Source organism: Haplochromis burtoni, unplaced genomic scaffold (assembly GCF_018398535.1).
Source record: "Haplochromis burtoni strain Fernald_Lab_line unplaced genomic scaffold, NCSU_Asbu1 Contig_133, whole genome shotgun sequence".
In the NCBI taxonomy this organism is placed as follows: domain Eukaryota; kingdom Metazoa; phylum Chordata; class Actinopteri; order Cichliformes; family Cichlidae; genus Haplochromis; species Haplochromis burtoni.
The window spans coordinates 532,726-550,037 of record NW_024582494.1 but is presented as its reverse complement, the minus strand read 5'-3'; the positions used below and the strand labels follow the sequence as shown (position 1 = coordinate 550,037).

Here is a 17,312-nt window from a genome sequence, read left to right as displayed (position 1 = left end):
GCAGCCGCTGTCCTCGGGTTTGAGCTCTTTTACATGAAGCTGGAGGAGGCAGCCGTCCTGCTTCATCTCATACTTCCTGCTGACTCTCAGAGGCAGCTTGTTCTTCCTCCACTGCACTGATATCCCAGGCTTGGACAGCTCACAGCACAGCGATGCTGTACTTCCCTCCTCTGCCTTCATATTCTGCAGCTCTTTTTGGAAAAATGGTGCAAGCTCTGCAAAAAAGAAGATGGATTGAAAGTAATGAACGAAAATGTAGAAATGCAGAAATGATTTCTACTCAGATATTAACGATGCTGTAAAACAAACCAAGCAAATCAGCCATTCACACACCTTCCACTGACACATTTGCGCTGGTTTCTGCACTTCCTGCTTGGCATATGTAGCTGCCACTGTCTTCAGGCTTGAGCTCCTTGATGTGAAGCTGTAAGCTGCAGCCCTCTTGCCTGATCTCATACTTCCTGCTGGCTCTCAGAGGCAGTCTGTTCTTCTTCCACAGCACTGACACTCCAGGTCTGGACAACTCGCAGTACAAGGAGGCTGTACCTCCCTCGCCAGCCTCCACACTTCTTAATTCTTTCTTGAAGAATGGAGGAAGTTCTGGAAAATGTGTTAAAAGGGAGAAGAAAGTCCTTTTGAAAGGTTTTCAGTGATGTCACACCATCACCACGCATTATGTTTCTGCAACTGGGAGGATGCTAACACAGTAACACTTCACACACCTTTCACAGACACAGTCGCACTGGTCTCTGCACCCCCTGCTTGGCACGAGTAGCTGCCACTGTCTTCAAGTTTGAGCTCCTTGATGTGAAGCTGGAGGAAGCAACCGTCCTGTCGCATCTCATACTTCCTGCTCGCTCTCAGGGGCAAGCTGTTTTTCTTCCACTGAACTGGAACTCCAAGTTTGGAGAGCTCGCAGTACAGGGTGGCTGAAGCTCCTTCTTCAGCTTCCACACTCTGAAGCTCCTCCTGGAAGAACGGAGGAAGCTCTGGGGGAAAAGGACAGAAATGGGAATAGTTTAAGAAGAACGCCTCACTGTAGGTGCTGATCATAAGATTGTTTAGCTCATTGCCCTGAAGTACCAGTGACGGCGAGTTTGGCAGTGCTCTGCATATCTCCTGTATCACAAGAATATACACCAGTATCCAGGGGGTCGACGTCACGGATGAGCAGCAGGTTGACTTTTCCGTCCTTGCGCATCTCGTATTTATCACCATTTCGAAGAGGAACGTGGTTGCGTTTCCAGGTAACCAAGGTGGTGAGGTCAGAGGTGGTGCAACTCAAAGTAGCCGTCTCGCCCTCCATGACCACTGTGTCTTTGGGCTTCTCCTCCAATAAAACTAGAATTTGATATCAAATCCCAGTGATCATCAGGGGGTACATAACTTTGAAGCATTTTATTAGTTTTTACTTAAATACACCCTCTCTGCTGTATTCTTATGCTCACCTTTAGGCTTAGGAACAACCAGCAGGCGTGCAGAGGTCCTCTCCTCCCCGACCACAAAAGCAACCGTGCCCGTCTCCTCAGGCGTTGTCATGGTGAGGACCAGTCGGTGCTGGCGGCCGCGACACGTCATCTGGTTCATCTCGTTCTTCTGCAGAGGGCTGTTCCCAAGCCACCAGACGCCCTCGCTCACGTCTGCGTGGCTCAGCTCGCACACAAACACCGCGTCCTCTCCCGCTGTCACCGTTTTGTCTTGAAGCTCTGTAACGATCCGAACGCGCTCTGTGGAGGAAGCAGGAGCTAGATACAGCTTCAGCAGAAAAGGGAATTTGATACGTTTACATTAACTCAACTCAGAAGGGTGAGCTCTGGATTTCGTGTCATGTAAATAAATGAGCCCAATACTTCAACAAATAATGACATTAGACTGCCATATACACCCACCCCTGACAATCAACTTGGCAGTGGTCTTTTTGCCCCTGGTGATGCAGCTGAACTCCCCAGCATCCTCCATATGCAATTTCTTGATCTGCAGAGTGTGACTGGGGCCTTTCTTTGTCACGATACAGCGTTCTCCTTCTTCCACCACGATGTTGCCCTTCTTCCACGTTACGGGCACATTAGGACTGGAGACTTCACAGGAGAACAGCACAGACTTCCCCTCCACCACAGTTTGGCTCTCGAGTTCCTTTTCAAAGAACACCGATGCTGCCGCTGCGTGAAGAAAGAGATATTCAGATTACTTTTTTAACAAAGAGGCGATGATCACAGTGTGGTGGGCGTGGCTTGCGCTGCCGTGCAGGTAAGGCGGACGCACCTGCACGGCATCCGCAAAAAAGTGTGTGTCGTGAACGTCAACCTTGAGTTGTAATAAAGACATGCTTGAAAGCATGAACATGCACCGGGTCTGCTGTGGGTTTGTTACAGTGGTGCCGAAACCCAGGAAGGGGACACAGCAGACCCGCGACTGGGCCAGCTGGGGAAGGAGCTGACCCAGATGGCGGCTGAGATGGTGGCCACACAGCAGGAAGAACTGGAGGACCTGGTTAAGCGCCGCATGCAGAGTGAGTCTGGCGACTCAGATCCAGTCCTGGCCGACATTGCCGCCACCCCCACCATCATCCCTCGAATGCATGGGAGTGACCGACGTCCGGAATGTTCTGGCGCCCCCAGGTTGCAACCAGCCAGGACGCAGCCTGCCGCCGCACCCATCCCCACTCCTCAGGTGGGAACGGCTTGTACCACCTGTTGTTGCCTTTTCCTGCTCCCTGGAGGAGGGCCACGAAACAACCACTGGGTCCACCAACAGCTCACCCACCTGCTCAGCCCGAGCCGGAGGTCAGCACACGGCGAGCACGGGGGGAACCTGCCAAGCCGTCGCTGGAGGAGGAGGCGGAGCGCGAGGGTCCATGCCTGACGGGTGACAGGAAGGAAAAAGAGGAGCTGCGCGGGGGTTCACGCCTACTTGTGGAGGAGGCGCGTGAGGATCCGTGCCTGCCGGTGGTCGGGGAGGCGCGTGAAGGTCTGACCGAGGCGCAGTTCTCACCGGGGTGGTGAGCGGTTCAGGAAAGGGATAAATTAATGGGTTCATATCAATTGTGGGATTGTGGTTCCACAAATACAACTCCAGCATGTTTAGTGCACAGTTATACAGCGCAGGTCGGGCCTGAAGGACAAGAGTTCAGCCTTGGCAGGGGATCAGTCCGACAGGCCCCCACTCCTGGCTGCCGCCAGGCACACAATGCACCCGACCCCTACGGTGCCTCCTGCTGGTGGTGGGCCTGCAGGAGGATGGGCCCGTGTCCCCTTTTTGGGCTGTGCCCGGCCGGGCCCCATGGACTAAAGCCTAGCCACCAGACGCTCTGCCTCGGGCTTAGCTCCAGAGCGGGGCCCTACCAGGGGGCAAAAGCCCCCAGACAACATAGCCCCTGGGTCCAGGGTAGCAATTCGTAATAAAATGCAATAAAGAAAAGTAAAATGTTCGAATACCTCTCACGTTGACTTCAGCTGTCGTCTTCTGCTCCCCGAAGGCGCAGCTGTACTCGCCAACATCCTCTGGCTGGATGTTTCTGATGGTCATCTCAGCTACCCTCCCCTTCAGCGTCATCTGATACCTTCCTCCATGATAAAGCTGGTCCTCCCCCTTCCACCACTGCACGGGCACCCCGGCCCTGGATAGTTCACAGCGCAGGGACACGTTGCCTCCTTCAGGGGCCTCCTGGTTCTTCAGACCCATTTTGAACGTGAGCGGGATAGCTGTGGATGTGGAGAAGAAAATCGAATTTGAAGTCTAACGATCAGGAAAGAACATATTTCATTTGGTAAACGTAGGCTTTAGGAGCATGAATGAACCAGACACTTTCACATCTACACTCTTGGCTTACGTGTGATTGTGACATTGGCTGTAGTCTTGACATCTCCATAGAAACAGCTGTAGAGGCCGCTGTCCTCCAGTTGTGCGTTTTTGATCGTCAGCTCCATGACGCTGTTTCGATTTTTCATCTGGTACTTGAAATTATTCCTCAGCAGCTCTTCTCCTTTCCGCCACTCCACAGCAAGGCCAGGCTTGGAGAGCTCGCAGCTCAGGGTCAGGCTGTTCTCCTCCTCCACCTGCTGGTTCCTTAGCTTAGTCTTGAATGTGACCGGCGGCGCTGCAAGAAGCACCAAAGAGGAGTTATGGAGTTATTTGACTTTTATAAAAGTTCATTCTTTCAGATTGAGTGTTTCTAGTGTGGGAGCTGGGTTTACCTCTAACTGTGAGCTCAGCAGTGGATTGGCTGTCTGTAGTCTTGCAGGTGTATTTGCCGGCATCGCTCTCCTCCACGTTGTTGATGATCAGCTTGGTGACGCGTCCCTCCTGTTTCATCTCGTATTTGTATCCAGGCTTCAGGATCACTCTGCCTTTCCTCCAGTCCACCGGAGCTCCAGGTTTGGAGAGCTCACAGCAGAAAACGCCACCGTCCCCCTCCCTCACCTCCAAATTCTCAACCTCCTTTGTAAATGTAACAGGAAGTGCTACAGAAAAGAAAACAAAGTGAGTGAAATCTCAGATTACAAGTCATTTTCTAAATCTGCTGTGGTTAACAGGAAGTGCTGGGTGTTTTCTCCTGTGGTCATTCCCAGCTGGACAGTTTGTATCTCTACCCCAGCTGTAGTGAAGCTTACCTCTTACTTTGATGTCAGCTGATGTCACAACAGTCCCAACAGAACAGCTGTACTCGCCAGAGTCTGCCAGAGTCACGTTTCTGATTAACATCTCCGCCACTCGGCCTTCTTGCTTTATTTGTATTTTTTCTCCCTCTTTCACCAGTTGAGCGTCTTTCCTCCACTCCACGGGGACTCCAGCTTTGGAAAGCTCACAGCGTAAGGTCACGCAGCCCTCCTCCACAGCTTCCTGGTTCTTCAGTTTCTGCTTAAAGGTCACTGGTATTGCTAAGGAGTGATAGCCAGAAACATTACAAAAACATTTGTAGATTGTTAAAGCTTAATTATAAATGGCCTGTATTTGTATAGCACTTAGTCCCTAAGGACCCCAAAGCTTTACACATCCACCCATCCACACACTGGTGATGGCGAGCTACATCGTAGCCACAGCCGCCCTGGGGCGCACTGACAGAGGCGAGGCTGCCGGACACTGGCGCCACCGGGCCCTCTGACCACCACCAGTAGGCAACGGGTGAAGTGTCTCGCCCAAGGACACAACGACCGAGTCGGGGCTCGAACCGGCAACCTTCCGATTGCAAGACGAACTCCCAACTCTTGAGCCACGATCGCCCCGTGAACGATGTTGCTGAACACATCTCACCAGTAACAATTGTTGTTGCTGTGGATTTTATCTCATCACAAGTGCAGCTGTAGGTGCCGCTGTCCTCGGGGAGGCTTTTCCTGATGTGGAGCTCGTGGATGCAGCCGCTCTGCTTGATCTGGTATTTGTCTCCGTTTGAAAGGACAGTGTCTCCCTTTGTCCACTGCACGGGGACCCCAGGCTGGGACAGCTCACAGCACAGTGTAACAACACCGCCCTCCTGCACCTGAATATTCTTCAAGTCTTGAAGAAATTTGATGGGCCGCTCTAGAAAAGAGCAGAGGAGACATCCTGAAATGCACGTCAGCTTTATGCTTCTGTAGCTCTGGCAGGTAGACACTGAGATGAAGTCAATGACATATAAAATAGATTTAAACAAAGATATATGTATATACTGCGTCATTTTTGAATCACCATATTTCTGTTCGTCATCTTCATCTTTAAATGTTGCTTTATGACATTCAGGATGCTGGAAAACTGCTACAGTGAAAGCAGCAGCGCTCACCATTCACTCTGATCTCAGCTGTTGTCCTCTGTTCTCCACATATACAAGTATAATCTCCACTGTCCTCCACACAGAGGTCTGCGACCTTCATCTCCACCTGCAGGTCCTTTTTCCTCATCTGGTACTTGTCTCCATTCTTCAGCAGCTCTCCTCCTCTCCTCCACTCCACCGCGGACGCAGGTTTGGTGAGCTCACAGCGCAGAACCACACCACTGCCCTCCGTCACCTCCTGATTGGCTAGCAGTATCTTGAAACTAGGCGGTAACTCTAACGAAAACCAAGAGCCACAGAGAACATCACGTGTCGCGCACTAAAGGGATGTGATTTTAAAATACATAAACAATTATTACAGATAAAATTAAAGGTCACACTGAAATCCATAAAGCATAGGAGGGTTGTTTATGGTACAACTTCAGCAATGAGTGGAAAACACGACTACAGGTGGAGAAATCCATTATCCAGTATCCACTCTGCTACAAAGCTACTACAGAGGAGACGCGGGTATTCGATATGCGCTATAATGGATTAAACTCTAATCCATTATATTCCAGGCTGTGTTTGTCTCATGATGCCTGCATGAGACAAATGATGGACTGCTGCTCATAATAAGATTCAGGAAGCTTTGGCTTCAATGATGCAGGACTTTACAGTAGAGGACACACTGTGACACAAACTGGGTGACGATATGGAAACATGAGTGGGTTCACACAGTGATGACGGTCTACTTAGTTCATTTTGACTATTTTGTGGCTGACCTCTTTGACGTCTGCGCTTGGGTGACTCTGTTAAATAATAACATCAAAATTCAAAAAGAAGGAAGAAGAGTGCTTTATGAAATCACGATCAGATGTGGGGGTGCGTCTCACCTACGACTGTGAGCTCAGCAGTCGATTGGCTGTCTTTAGTCTTGCAGGTGTATTTGCCGGCATCGCTCTCCTCCACATGGTTGATGACCAGTTTAGTGACGCGTCCGTCCTGTTTCATCTCGTATTTCTCTCCAGGTTTCAGAACGACTCTGCCTTTCCTCCAGCTGACTGCAGCTCCAGGTTTGGAGAGCTCACAGCAGAAAACGCCGCTGTCCCCTTCCTTCACCACCAGGCTCCGGATCTCCCGTTTAAATGTTACAGGAAGTGCTGTTGGAAAATGGATCTTTTTTGGTGATTGAATGGATTTGTGCTGTTTACACCTACCCGCTGTATTTGTTTCTTATTCAGTCTTTATTTCTGCTTTTTCATGTAGCACAGAGGTTAAATAGCCAGGACCGATGCAGGTAAGGTCACAAACTGATTTAAACGTACGTTTCACTTTGACTTCAGCGGTGGTTTTCTCATCTCCTGTGATGCAGCTGTATTTTCCTGCGTCTTCCGGTTGGATGTTTAAAACGGTCAGTTTAGCCGTCTTTCCTTCGAGCTCTGTGCGATACTTTCCCCGAGATCCCTCCTCAGAGAGCAGCTGCCCCTGCTTCTGCCACTGAATCGGGACTCCCTTCTTTGACAGCTCACACTGCAACGTCACGCTGCTCCCTTCTTCGGCCACCTGACTCTTCAGGCTCACCTTAAATGTCGCAGGGATCGCTGTCAAAGCAGGCACATATATTTTTATGTGTGTGAAGTAAAACAAAGGCAAGAACGAGACAAATATGATTTACAGGTCAAAGTTCAGTGAAAAGACATTTTTCTCAGGTCTCTGTGCAGTACGTTGAAAAGCAACGTTTACCGTCACTGCTTCCACAGAGATAAAGAAGGTAAGTAGCAGCCAGGTGATGTGCTTAACGAACTGATCCTCAGGAAGTGTGACCGACAGAAGCAGAAACGATGGAAGTTTGCTAGTGTGAGCATTCGGGTCTGTGACACCTGAGCAAAGGTCAGACGGTGCAGGCCTCATTTAGCAGGGCTAAGTAATAACGAGATGTGGCACCGAGAGTAAACTCACCAATAACTTTAACCGTAGACTTTGTCCTCTGCTCTCGGCACACACATGTGTAGACACCGCTGTCCTCTGGTACGGCATCTCTGATGCTCAGCTCCAGGACCGAGCCCCTCTGTTTTATCTGGTGCTTGTCTCCGTGCTCAAGCAGATCTCCTCCGAGCCTCCATTCCCCTGGGACACCAGGTTTAGAGATCTCACAACACAGCGTGATGTTGTGTCCTTCCTCGACTTGTACATTTTTTAGCTTTTGTTTGAAGACGATGGGAAGAGCTGAAAGGCAAAGTAAGTGGACGAGATAAGTGAAGCGCCTGAAAACAAACATGCAGCACGTCCTTCTTTCACGGGTCTGCTCTGAAATTCACTGAGGTAATTAATTAAAGCCGTAATGTGTGGGTTTCAAATGTGTGACTGCCTGTACCTGCCAGATACACAGAAAACACTAGAACATAAGTTACCATTAACAGTCAGAGTGGCGGTGGTCTCCACGTTTCCACAGATGCACGTGTAGATGCTGCTGTCCTCGGGGGTCACATCAAAGATCCTCAGTTCGACGAGCATGTCTCTCTGTCGTACGTGACATTTCTCTCCATTTCTAATCAGTTCATCCCCGCCTTTCCTCCACTCCACCGACTGACCGGGTTTGGAGAGCTCACAGCGTAACGTGGCAGTGTTGCCCTCCTCTATCAACACGTTCCTCAGCTTCTGCTTGAAGGTGACTGGGAGAGCTAAGAAACCCATTAAGACCAGATAAATAATCACAGATGGCCTCATAATTATTCCTTTATCAGCTCGTTGGTAAATAAAGTCCTACCAGTAATCCTGACAGTGGCAGATGTCATCTGATCAGCACACACACAGCTGTAGACCCCACCGTCCTCGGGCACAGGTTTCCATATGAGGAGCTCCAGTGTGGTCTCCCGTTTCCTTATCTGGTACTTCACACTGTTCTTCAGCACCTCATCCTCTTTCCTCCACTCTACCGGGATGCCAGGTTTGGAAATTTCACAGCGCAGTATGATGCTGCTGCCCTCCTCTGCTTGCATATTCTTGAGTTGTTGTATGAATGTGATAGGAACAGCTGGAAAATAAGGAGTGACATCATAGACGTGAATAAAAGAGGATAAAAGCTTGTGTGATAGTTTATTGCATTAGCAGCTGCACCTGTGTGTGGCTAACTGCCATATATCAGTGCACAGTAAGTTATTGCATGTTGCATGCGTCTGTATTTCTCACTGCTCCTTTTATACTTGCATGAGCTCGCAATGGATGTGAAACATGTTGTAAATGCTAAAAAAGAAGAAGTTTTTGGTAAAGCTGTGTCAGGTGAGTTTGTAGTGTGATGAAGACTTTACCGTGTACTTTGAGACTTGCTGTAGTGTGGTGGTCTCTGCACTGGCATGTGTACTGTCCAGCGTCCTCGGGTTTCAGGGCTTTGATGGTCAGAGAGTTGATCGTCTTCCTCTGTTTCATCACGTACTTGTCTCCTGGCCTGATGCTCTCAAAACCTTTCTTCCAGTGGACGTGGACCCCAGGCAGAGAGTACTCACAGGTCAGGGTGACAGCTTCTCCTTCTTTGGCCTCCACATGCTTCAAATGGTGGATGAACTCTGCTGGGATGGCTAGGAGTGACAATGAGCAGGTCTTTGCTTATTATAATTTCTCCAATGTAATCATGTACAATCTACCAGAAATGTTCGACCCACAGCAAGCACGTGACAAATAAATCCCTATTGGTACCTTTGACAGCGACCGCGGCCCTGGTTGTAACAGAGCCAGCACTGCACTCGTACACTCCTGCATCTGTTTTGCAAACTTCTCGAATGCTCAGCCGAGCTTCGCACCCCAAACGACTGGTAAAGTATCTTGAGGAGTTCCACATGAGACAGCCATCTTTGTACCACAGGATGTGACACGGCTTGGAGGTCACACAGGACAAAATCAAACCACCTCCTTCGATGGCCTCGCAGTCCTCAAGTGACTTACAAATGGTGGGACGCCTTTCTGGTGTGATGAGCAGATGAAGCACAGCACATGTAAGATGTGACAAAAAATACACGTTAAAACCCAAAGATCTCAGCTTTACCTCGAACCAACAGCGAGGCGTACGATCTTTTGTCCCCTGCTGCGAAGGAAATGGTGCCGGTGTCTTTACGGGCCAGCTGTTTAAACGTCAGGATGTGGAAGCCTCCTGAAAGCACCTGGATCTCATTGAGCTCGTTGGTATAAAGCAAAGTCTCATCCAAATACCACTTGGCCCCAGCGTAGTCACTGGGAGAGATACGACACCTGAACGTGACCGTGTCCCCCTCCAGACACTCAACGTCTTCCAGTTCATCCAGAATCACCACCTTCTGACCTGCGAGACAGAAAAGACAAACCTCTGACAAACTTGCAGCATACATGACCCGATCAGCACCATTAGATTTTTACCAAACATTTTACTCAGCAATGATAAACGTTGCATTGCAGCACTCATCGTATTGGCATTTCTCCCAGTGTGTTGGTTCCTTTGTTTTACAGTGTTTTCCATCACTGCCTGATATGGCCCAGTTTGATTTAAATGACCCACGCTCACCTTGCACAGTCAGCTGTGCCCGGCTTTGCATGGTGCCAACGTCACATATATAAATATCTGTGTCCGATTTCTCCAGTGAGGTGATGGCGAGCGACAGCACCACGCCCTTCTGCCTGATGACATACTTCCTTCCAGGCCGCAGCTCAATCAAGCCCTTCAGCCAGGTCACACGCTTGGCTGGCTGCCTCGTCTCGCACTCGAGTGTCACCTTTCCTCTTTCTTCTGCTCGAGTGTCTTTCAGCTCCCTGGCAAATGTGTGCTGTAACTCTGAAATGAAAAGGCAGCTTAGTAAAGCCGATCCAGCCATGAAAAACCCAAAGACATATAAGCGTGGAGATAATATCGATCCTTTCAATCTGCTGCAACCTGTGTTTTACCGCTACCTGTAAATGGTTGCTACCTTTATAAAACCAAGAATGAATGAAAAGTCAAATCGAAGCTACCTCTGATCTCAAGCTTGGCACGGGAGGCCACGCCTTCGGCCTCACAGCAGTACTCTCCAGAGTCTCGGATAGTGGTGCTTTTGATCACCAACCGTGCCAGATGTTTCTCCACGCTCATCTCATACTTGGGGCTCTCCTTGATCAGACGCCCGTTTTTCAGCCAACGGATGGTGACTTCTGGTTTGGTGATTTCACAGCTCAGCTCTGCATCCTCACCAGGCACGGCCTTGACGTTCAACAAGTCCCTGAAGATGTGCACTGGCTTCTCTGTGTGAGAAAGGGCACATTGGCTCGCTCAACATCTTGAAACAATTTACAGTGTAGGATATGTATAATGTGTAAAAACTCTCCAGGCGTGACCATATCTTAGGAAAGATTATGTACCTTGAACAAAAAGCATGGTCCTACAGGTTAGATCTTTAATGGTGAAGACCACATCTCCAGCATCAGAAAGTAACGCATCTCTAACTGTCATCGTATACATGCGGCCGCTGTTGGTGAGCTGAATACGGCTGTTGGTAGCCATGAGCTGGCCGTTAATGGTCCAGGAAGGTTTATCGTCAAGATCATGGGAGAGAAGACACTCAAAAGTGCAGGCGTCTCCCTCGAGGACAGCCGTCGTCTTCAAACGCTGGACAATTGTAATGTGTAAGTCTGTAAATAAATACAATCAGTGAATGACCACATATGTCAGCTGAATGCTATACTAACTGTGGATGAGAGCTCAGAAAGGTTTAATGCCACCAACACCCATTAAACATGGTGCAGAGTAAAGAAATAATGACCTTATTTAACTTCTTAAATGGTTTCAGAAATACAAGAGCTTTTACTGATAAACTCCCATAAAACAATTTACCCTGTGGTTTGAGAGCTTATTAGAAATGGCGTTTCTTCTTCTACTCACCGTTAGAGATGGACCGATCCGATATTACGTATCGGATCGGTCCATCTCTACTCACCATGTACTGTGACTTTGGCTTTGGTCTGACTTGTGCCGAGATCACACGTGTACTGTCCTGCATCGTCCTTGCTCAGTGAATGGATGATCAAAGCCATGGACTTCCCAAACTGGAGCAGCTCGTGTTTGTCATCAGCTGTCAGAACTACACCGTCCTTCTTCCAAGCAGGGCTCGCCGTCTCTTTGGAAATCTCACACTGAAGACAAAGCTCCCCTTGCTCCTCTCCAACTGCATCCTCCAGAGGCCTCAGGAACACTGCTGGGCATTCTGGGACACATTACAGGTTAGTCTTTGTGTTGTTATCATTGCAATTTATGTTTCTGAGAAATTTAAGCAACTCCTTCTGTCACTGACCTTTGACCTTTAAGGTGGTTGTCTCAGTGAGAAGGCCCGCTTTGAAGGTAACCCTGCTCTCCTGTGGCCGAAGCTTTTTGATTGTGAGGCTGTGCATGGTGCCCATGTGGTGGATCTTGTTGATGGCGTTGGAATAGAGCCGGACATTATTGAGGAGCCACTCCACATTGGCCACCACGTAGTTGAGTTCACACGAGAAAGTGGCGACGCCATTCTCCTCAATTTCCACCGGTTCAAGGTGTTTGATCAACTTCAGCGTCCGCACTGCAATACAAAGGCTGAATTCGTCAACGTGTCCTGAAAAGGCTTCATATTAACGTTTGCATGACACCACACTGAACCTACCTTCTACTTTAACGTGTGCCGAGCTCTGTGACCCTCCAGCCAGACAGCGGTACTGTCCCGCATCCATCCCCGTCAGGCCGTGGATGGTCAGCCCTGCTCGTTTCCCCTCCCTCTTCATGCTGTACTTGTTAGAGGATTTCAGAGCTGTGCGGCCCTTAAACCAGCGCACCACCCTGGGAGATGGGGCGAACTCACAGCTCAGAGTCACAGAGCTGCTCTCTTTTGCCTCCACGTCATCCAAGTGGTGGACCACCTGAAGAGGCCGCTCTAAAAGGGGAGACAGGTTTAGTTGTTCAGCAGCGTGTTTCCATTATTTCACTGGAGAATACCATGTTATCAGCTTGAGGCGGTGTGGGAGATTCACCTTTAACCGTAAGCTGAGCGGTGGAACGACTCTTGCCAGCGACAAAGACCACCGGGCCTGACATGGAGCTTTCTGTGGAGGTGAAGCACAGGCTGTGGAGGGTGGCCTCCCTGTCAATGTCCACTGCCGCGCATGGCTCCATGACCTCACCGTTCAGCGTCCACTTTGGTGGCCTCCCTGATTTCAAGTTGGTCTCTACCTGGAATCGTGCAGGCTCTGGCTCCATCACCTCCACCGATTTCATCCCCCGCACTATGGTGATAGCCTGCTCTGCACGTACAGCATAATACATATTACCTCTACTGCACAGCTCCTGACATCATAGTTTGATTTCATAAGTGTGAGAACCTCACCCTCCACCAGAAGCTGGCAGGAGGTTTTATCATCCTGCGCGTCACATGTATAGGTGTCTTCATCTGACGAGCAGACGTCATTGATAGCAAGCTGCCTGTAGATATCTTGGCTGATTAGCTGATACTTCTTGCTGGGAAGTAGCTCCTTCCTGTTCTTGTACCACCTGACCTCAGCGTTAGGCCGTGACACCTGGCACTCTAGCAGACCTCGGTGGCGATACATGGCGATTTTTACTCTCAGAGGACGCACTATTTGGACTGGAAGCTCTGAGAGTGGAAGAATAAACTCAGGTTTTATGATCTTTATTGTTTTATAAGAGCTATTTCTTGTGTGTTCATCAGGATTTCCTTCATGCCCAGTGTGAGGTGAGAATCTCGGGGCTCACCTTGTACCGTGAGGGTTGCACAGGATGAGACTCGCTCTGCCGTGAACCTGATCTCTCCTGCATGTTCTGGTCTGACTGACTTGAAGGACAGAGAATGAGTTTCACCTGAAATCACATTAAACCCAGTATTTTATTCTGCTTATTACCTGTTCCTCGGTTAATTCTCAGAGTTCCCCTTATGGTTCAGGTACCAATGACTGAAGCCCATCAGTTCAAGCAACTATAAGGCTAGCTCCCCCAAAATAAGGTCTACTGCTAAGATAACTGATCTTTTACCTTGGTGTCTGATCTTGATGCTGTCCCCAGGACGGATCCGGCAGTCATCTCTGTACCACCGACCATCCACATCCATCTGGCTGACCTCGCACACGAAGGTTACAGGTTGACGCTCGACTGTGTCGACATCTTCCAGCTCCTTCACGATGTGAATGTCCCTAGCTGGCAGGAAATATCCACACTATGACTCGAAACTTAGTGAAAGTAACCAAAGAGAGCTTTTTGCCACTAAAATATTGGCTAACTACAATCTGACATATTACTCCATATCATTATTTATTTATTGAACTAAATGGCCTGTATTTGTATAGCTTTACTAGTCCCTAAGGACCCCAAAGCGCTTTACATATCCAGTCATCCACACACACATCCACACACTGGTGATGGCAGCTATGTTGTAGCCACAGCCACCCTGGGGCGCACTGACAGAGGCGAGGCTGCCGGACACTGGCGCCACCGGGCCCTCTGACCACCACCAGTAGGCAACGGGTGAAGTGTCTTGCCCAAGGACACAACGACCGAGACTGTCGGAGCCGGGGCTCGAACCGGCAACCTTCCGATTACAAGACGAACTCCCAACTCTGAGCCACGATCGCCTGAACGAACTAAAATGAAAGACGGTGCGCTGGGACTGTATGTTCTGCGGTTCCATAGCTTTGTTGGGTTCATAACACTGATTAACACCGTCTGTCCAAGTCCAGCAGTTGTTGGACATTTCAACTACAGCATGCACTTCACTGCAGAAACTACAGCCTCTTAAAAACACGTATGAACCTCGAGTTAGTGGTTCAGGTTATCGAAGCCCCGGAGAAAGTCACTGACCTGATTTTGGGATCTAACACAGAGATGGTCTGGGCCATATAAAAACATTCAATCCTGTGAGCATGCAAGTAGTTCTGTCACATTACCTCTGACAGTGAGTCGGCCTGAGGTCTGAATGCCATTAGCTTGGAAGGAGAACAAACCGGCATCTCCCAAAGCCACCCTGTTCAGTAAGAGGGAGTGTTTCTTCCCGTGTGTGCTGATGCGACAGTTGGGTTTAGATTTGAGCTGCGTCCCATCCCTCATCCACACGCCCTCTATGTAGGCTAGGTTAAGAGATACCTCAAAGGAGCAGCTCTCACACTCTGAGACCTCTGCGTCATCCAATCCCTTCACCACCTGCAGACGGTTCTCTGGCAAACACACACACACAGGCGGCGTTAGAGGCCTAAAGGCCTTTGACTCATGGTGAGAACTCTGTTGAAAAAGCACAAATGCATTTAGAAATAAACATACTTGCAGCTGCTACTATTCCTCCAGGCTTATTGTCTCCCATGTCTCTTGTTCTTGACTGGAGAAGTTTGTTTTCTATCACAGTCAGCAGGCTGCAAATACAAACGTACCCGAGGTGACCCTGAGTCATGATATGTTGTCTAACCGTGTTACAAAAAGAGAAATCAGCTTTTCCACGAACTCATTCAGCTCACAGTTCAGGGGTACAGACATTACTGATTTCTGCATAAGTGCTTAAATCTTTTGGACATCATTGCAAAAACAGATTAATTCCTTTCAGGCTAACCATCAAACCTCAACGTCCAAAATGGTAACCCCATCAAACTGGATATACATGGCATCAGTGTCTCATGTTGTTGATCCCTGTGATGGCGTGCCAGTCAGTAATGAAGAGCAGAGTAATCTCTGTCACCGCACTTGGCTGAGTTCATCCCCACCAATATAGACTCAGCTGTGATCAAACCTCCATAAGGCAACATGAGCTGAACTCAGAGGAAGGGAAAGCTCTGAAAAGCCAACAAGCGATCGACCGATTGATGTGATATTTGAGATCATCAAACACGCCAGCTCCTCCCAGCAGCACTCCAAGCATAGGCCAGTCTGCTCCATTACATTACCTACAGCTAAAATGGTATTTTATGATGCGTCACACACGGCACTGTCTTTGGAACCAGTTATCTAGATTACCTAATATTTTATCATAAGCCTATTCAAATCTATTCTGCAAAATAAACACCAGAGAAATAAAAACTGAAATCCTTTCAGAGCAATACAGCAAAGCAGCTTAATACAACTCTGCAATATAATTCAACTATATTCCAGTGATACTCTATTCAACAGGGTTTCTTGTTGGCTATATTCAACTGCAAAAATAAAAAATATCATTTCTATACACATTTCCAAATTAAAGAAGAATACATAAGCTTACCTGCACCAATGCACCAGCTCTCAAACTAAGCAGGTGATCTATAGGACGAACACATGCCTGCATGCACTGTTTCTGCACCTGTTTCAAAAAAGCAAAACTACTTTATCCAAAGCAAACACGAGCTGGATGAAACCTCCAGCGTGGCCACTGATCCTTTGGGAGTGCTGTGCTGTTTCTCACAGAGCCTTTAAGGTTAACAAGATGCATTTAATCCACCAAAGAGCGTGTCCATGCCTCCTTGTGCATCCCAGTTCCCAAAGTTGACAGGCTATGGCGCTTTCTCTTTTTTTCCTGCTGTTATGGAGCATGGTGCTGAACAGCTGACATATCTCTCCCCACACACTAACCTCCAAAATAGCCTTCTGTCAGTATGAGGGCAAAGATAGCTTTGGCTTTAATGGTGCAAGGCACCATATGCTCGACATCACTGGAACCATGAAAAACAATCAGAATGTAAACAGTGGTCCCAGTGTCTCTGATGGTTTTCCACCGTGCATCAATGAGGGGTTGACCAGCTTAGAAACATGACAATAAAACGTAGATTCACCTTATTTTAAAGCAACCTTTGTATTGCATCAGAAGGTCTGCAGCATTTTCTCTCAACAACGAGACCAAAATGACTGAACAGCATCAGACGAGTCTCTGCACCATGAGGCTGATGGGGTTTAATCGCCTGCTCTGTGCAACCCCGACCCACATGTGCCACAGTGTCTAAAACCTGTTACAGATACAGACGTCAAACAGGTAACAGGAAAGAGGTGGTTTCTTCCACTGTTAATGCTAAAAGGTCATGAAAGATGCATACGTCCTTAAAATCTTTACAAAACAAGTTTGAATGTAGGATTTTCTGTCATCCACACAGGGTCAAAGCATACATACGCATATGTAAAATCAAATCAAGTCCCACCTTCATAAGACACCTTTGGAGCCTCGGGCATAACTCTGGCTGCATATTTCACCACTCATCACGGCCTGGTGGGTTTCCTGGTGCAGAACCAGCTTTTAAACATAGTCAGTAAATTTGAAGTTGGGGTTTTGGGACGGTCCATCAGAGAAGCATCACAGAGCTACATCAGAACAGCTGCAGATCAAACACAAACAACTGGACAAAAGTACCAGTTATTTGGATATGTCACCACTTTGCTGAGGAAGACCAGCCAAGCTGTCGCCCTCCGATGAGAGGATGTTCAGGAACAGCCCAGAAACCACCAGGGTTAAAGTGTGTCATGAACTCGAAACCGCTGGAACACCAGCGTCACTGTCCACAGTCAAAACAAGTTTTACACAGACTGATCCCGACCAAGACAGAAGCCACTGCTCCATAATCGAAGCCTTAAAGTGCAGTTGAAATTTGCAGGCGCACACATGGA

The 17,312-nt window shown here is 48.6% G+C and overlaps 1 protein-coding gene across 9 annotated transcripts in view; it reads right to left on the bottom strand.

Annotated features, from left to right (window-relative positions):
- Positions 1 to 16,573, bottom strand: part of obscna (obscurin, cytoskeletal calmodulin and titin-interacting RhoGEF a) — a 40,979-nt gene extending 24,406 nt beyond the window's left edge. For 4 of the 9 annotated variants that reach the window (XM_042224222.1, XM_042224223.1, XM_042224229.1 and 1 more), the window contains exons 1-32: positions 15,018 to 15,294; positions 14,648 to 14,914; positions 13,740 to 13,901; positions 13,464 to 13,568; positions 13,078 to 13,344; positions 12,725 to 12,994; positions 12,361 to 12,627; positions 12,016 to 12,279; positions 11,662 to 11,928; positions 11,087 to 11,356; positions 10,703 to 10,969; positions 10,260 to 10,526; positions 9,768 to 10,040; positions 9,422 to 9,685; positions 9,037 to 9,303; positions 8,496 to 8,762; positions 8,140 to 8,409; positions 7,688 to 7,954; positions 7,054 to 7,329; positions 6,622 to 6,888; positions 5,756 to 6,022; positions 5,251 to 5,517; positions 4,611 to 4,877; positions 4,194 to 4,460; positions 3,830 to 4,096; positions 3,435 to 3,701; positions 1,890 to 2,159; positions 1,449 to 1,727; positions 1,084 to 1,341; positions 723 to 989; positions 334 to 600; positions 67 to 215 (exon numbers count right to left, since the gene is read on the bottom strand). In XM_042224222.1, coding sequence (XP_042080156.1) covers positions 67 to 215; positions 334 to 600; positions 723 to 989; positions 1,084 to 1,341; positions 1,449 to 1,727; positions 1,890 to 2,159; positions 3,435 to 3,701; positions 3,830 to 4,096; positions 4,194 to 4,460; positions 4,611 to 4,877; positions 5,251 to 5,517; positions 5,756 to 6,022; positions 6,622 to 6,888; positions 7,054 to 7,329; positions 7,688 to 7,954; positions 8,140 to 8,409; positions 8,496 to 8,762; positions 9,037 to 9,303; positions 9,422 to 9,685; positions 9,768 to 10,040; positions 10,260 to 10,526; positions 10,703 to 10,969; positions 11,087 to 11,356; positions 11,662 to 11,928; positions 12,016 to 12,279; positions 12,361 to 12,627; positions 12,725 to 12,994; positions 13,078 to 13,344; positions 13,464 to 13,568; positions 13,740 to 13,901; positions 14,648 to 14,914; positions 15,018 to 15,144 — 8,043 coding nt within the window. In that variant the 5' untranslated portion in view covers positions 15,145 to 15,294. The other 5 variants (XM_042224224.1, XM_042224225.1, XM_042224226.1 and 2 more) reach the window with 5 other exon arrangements.
- Between the last annotated feature and the right edge of the window lie 739 nt (positions 16,574 to 17,312).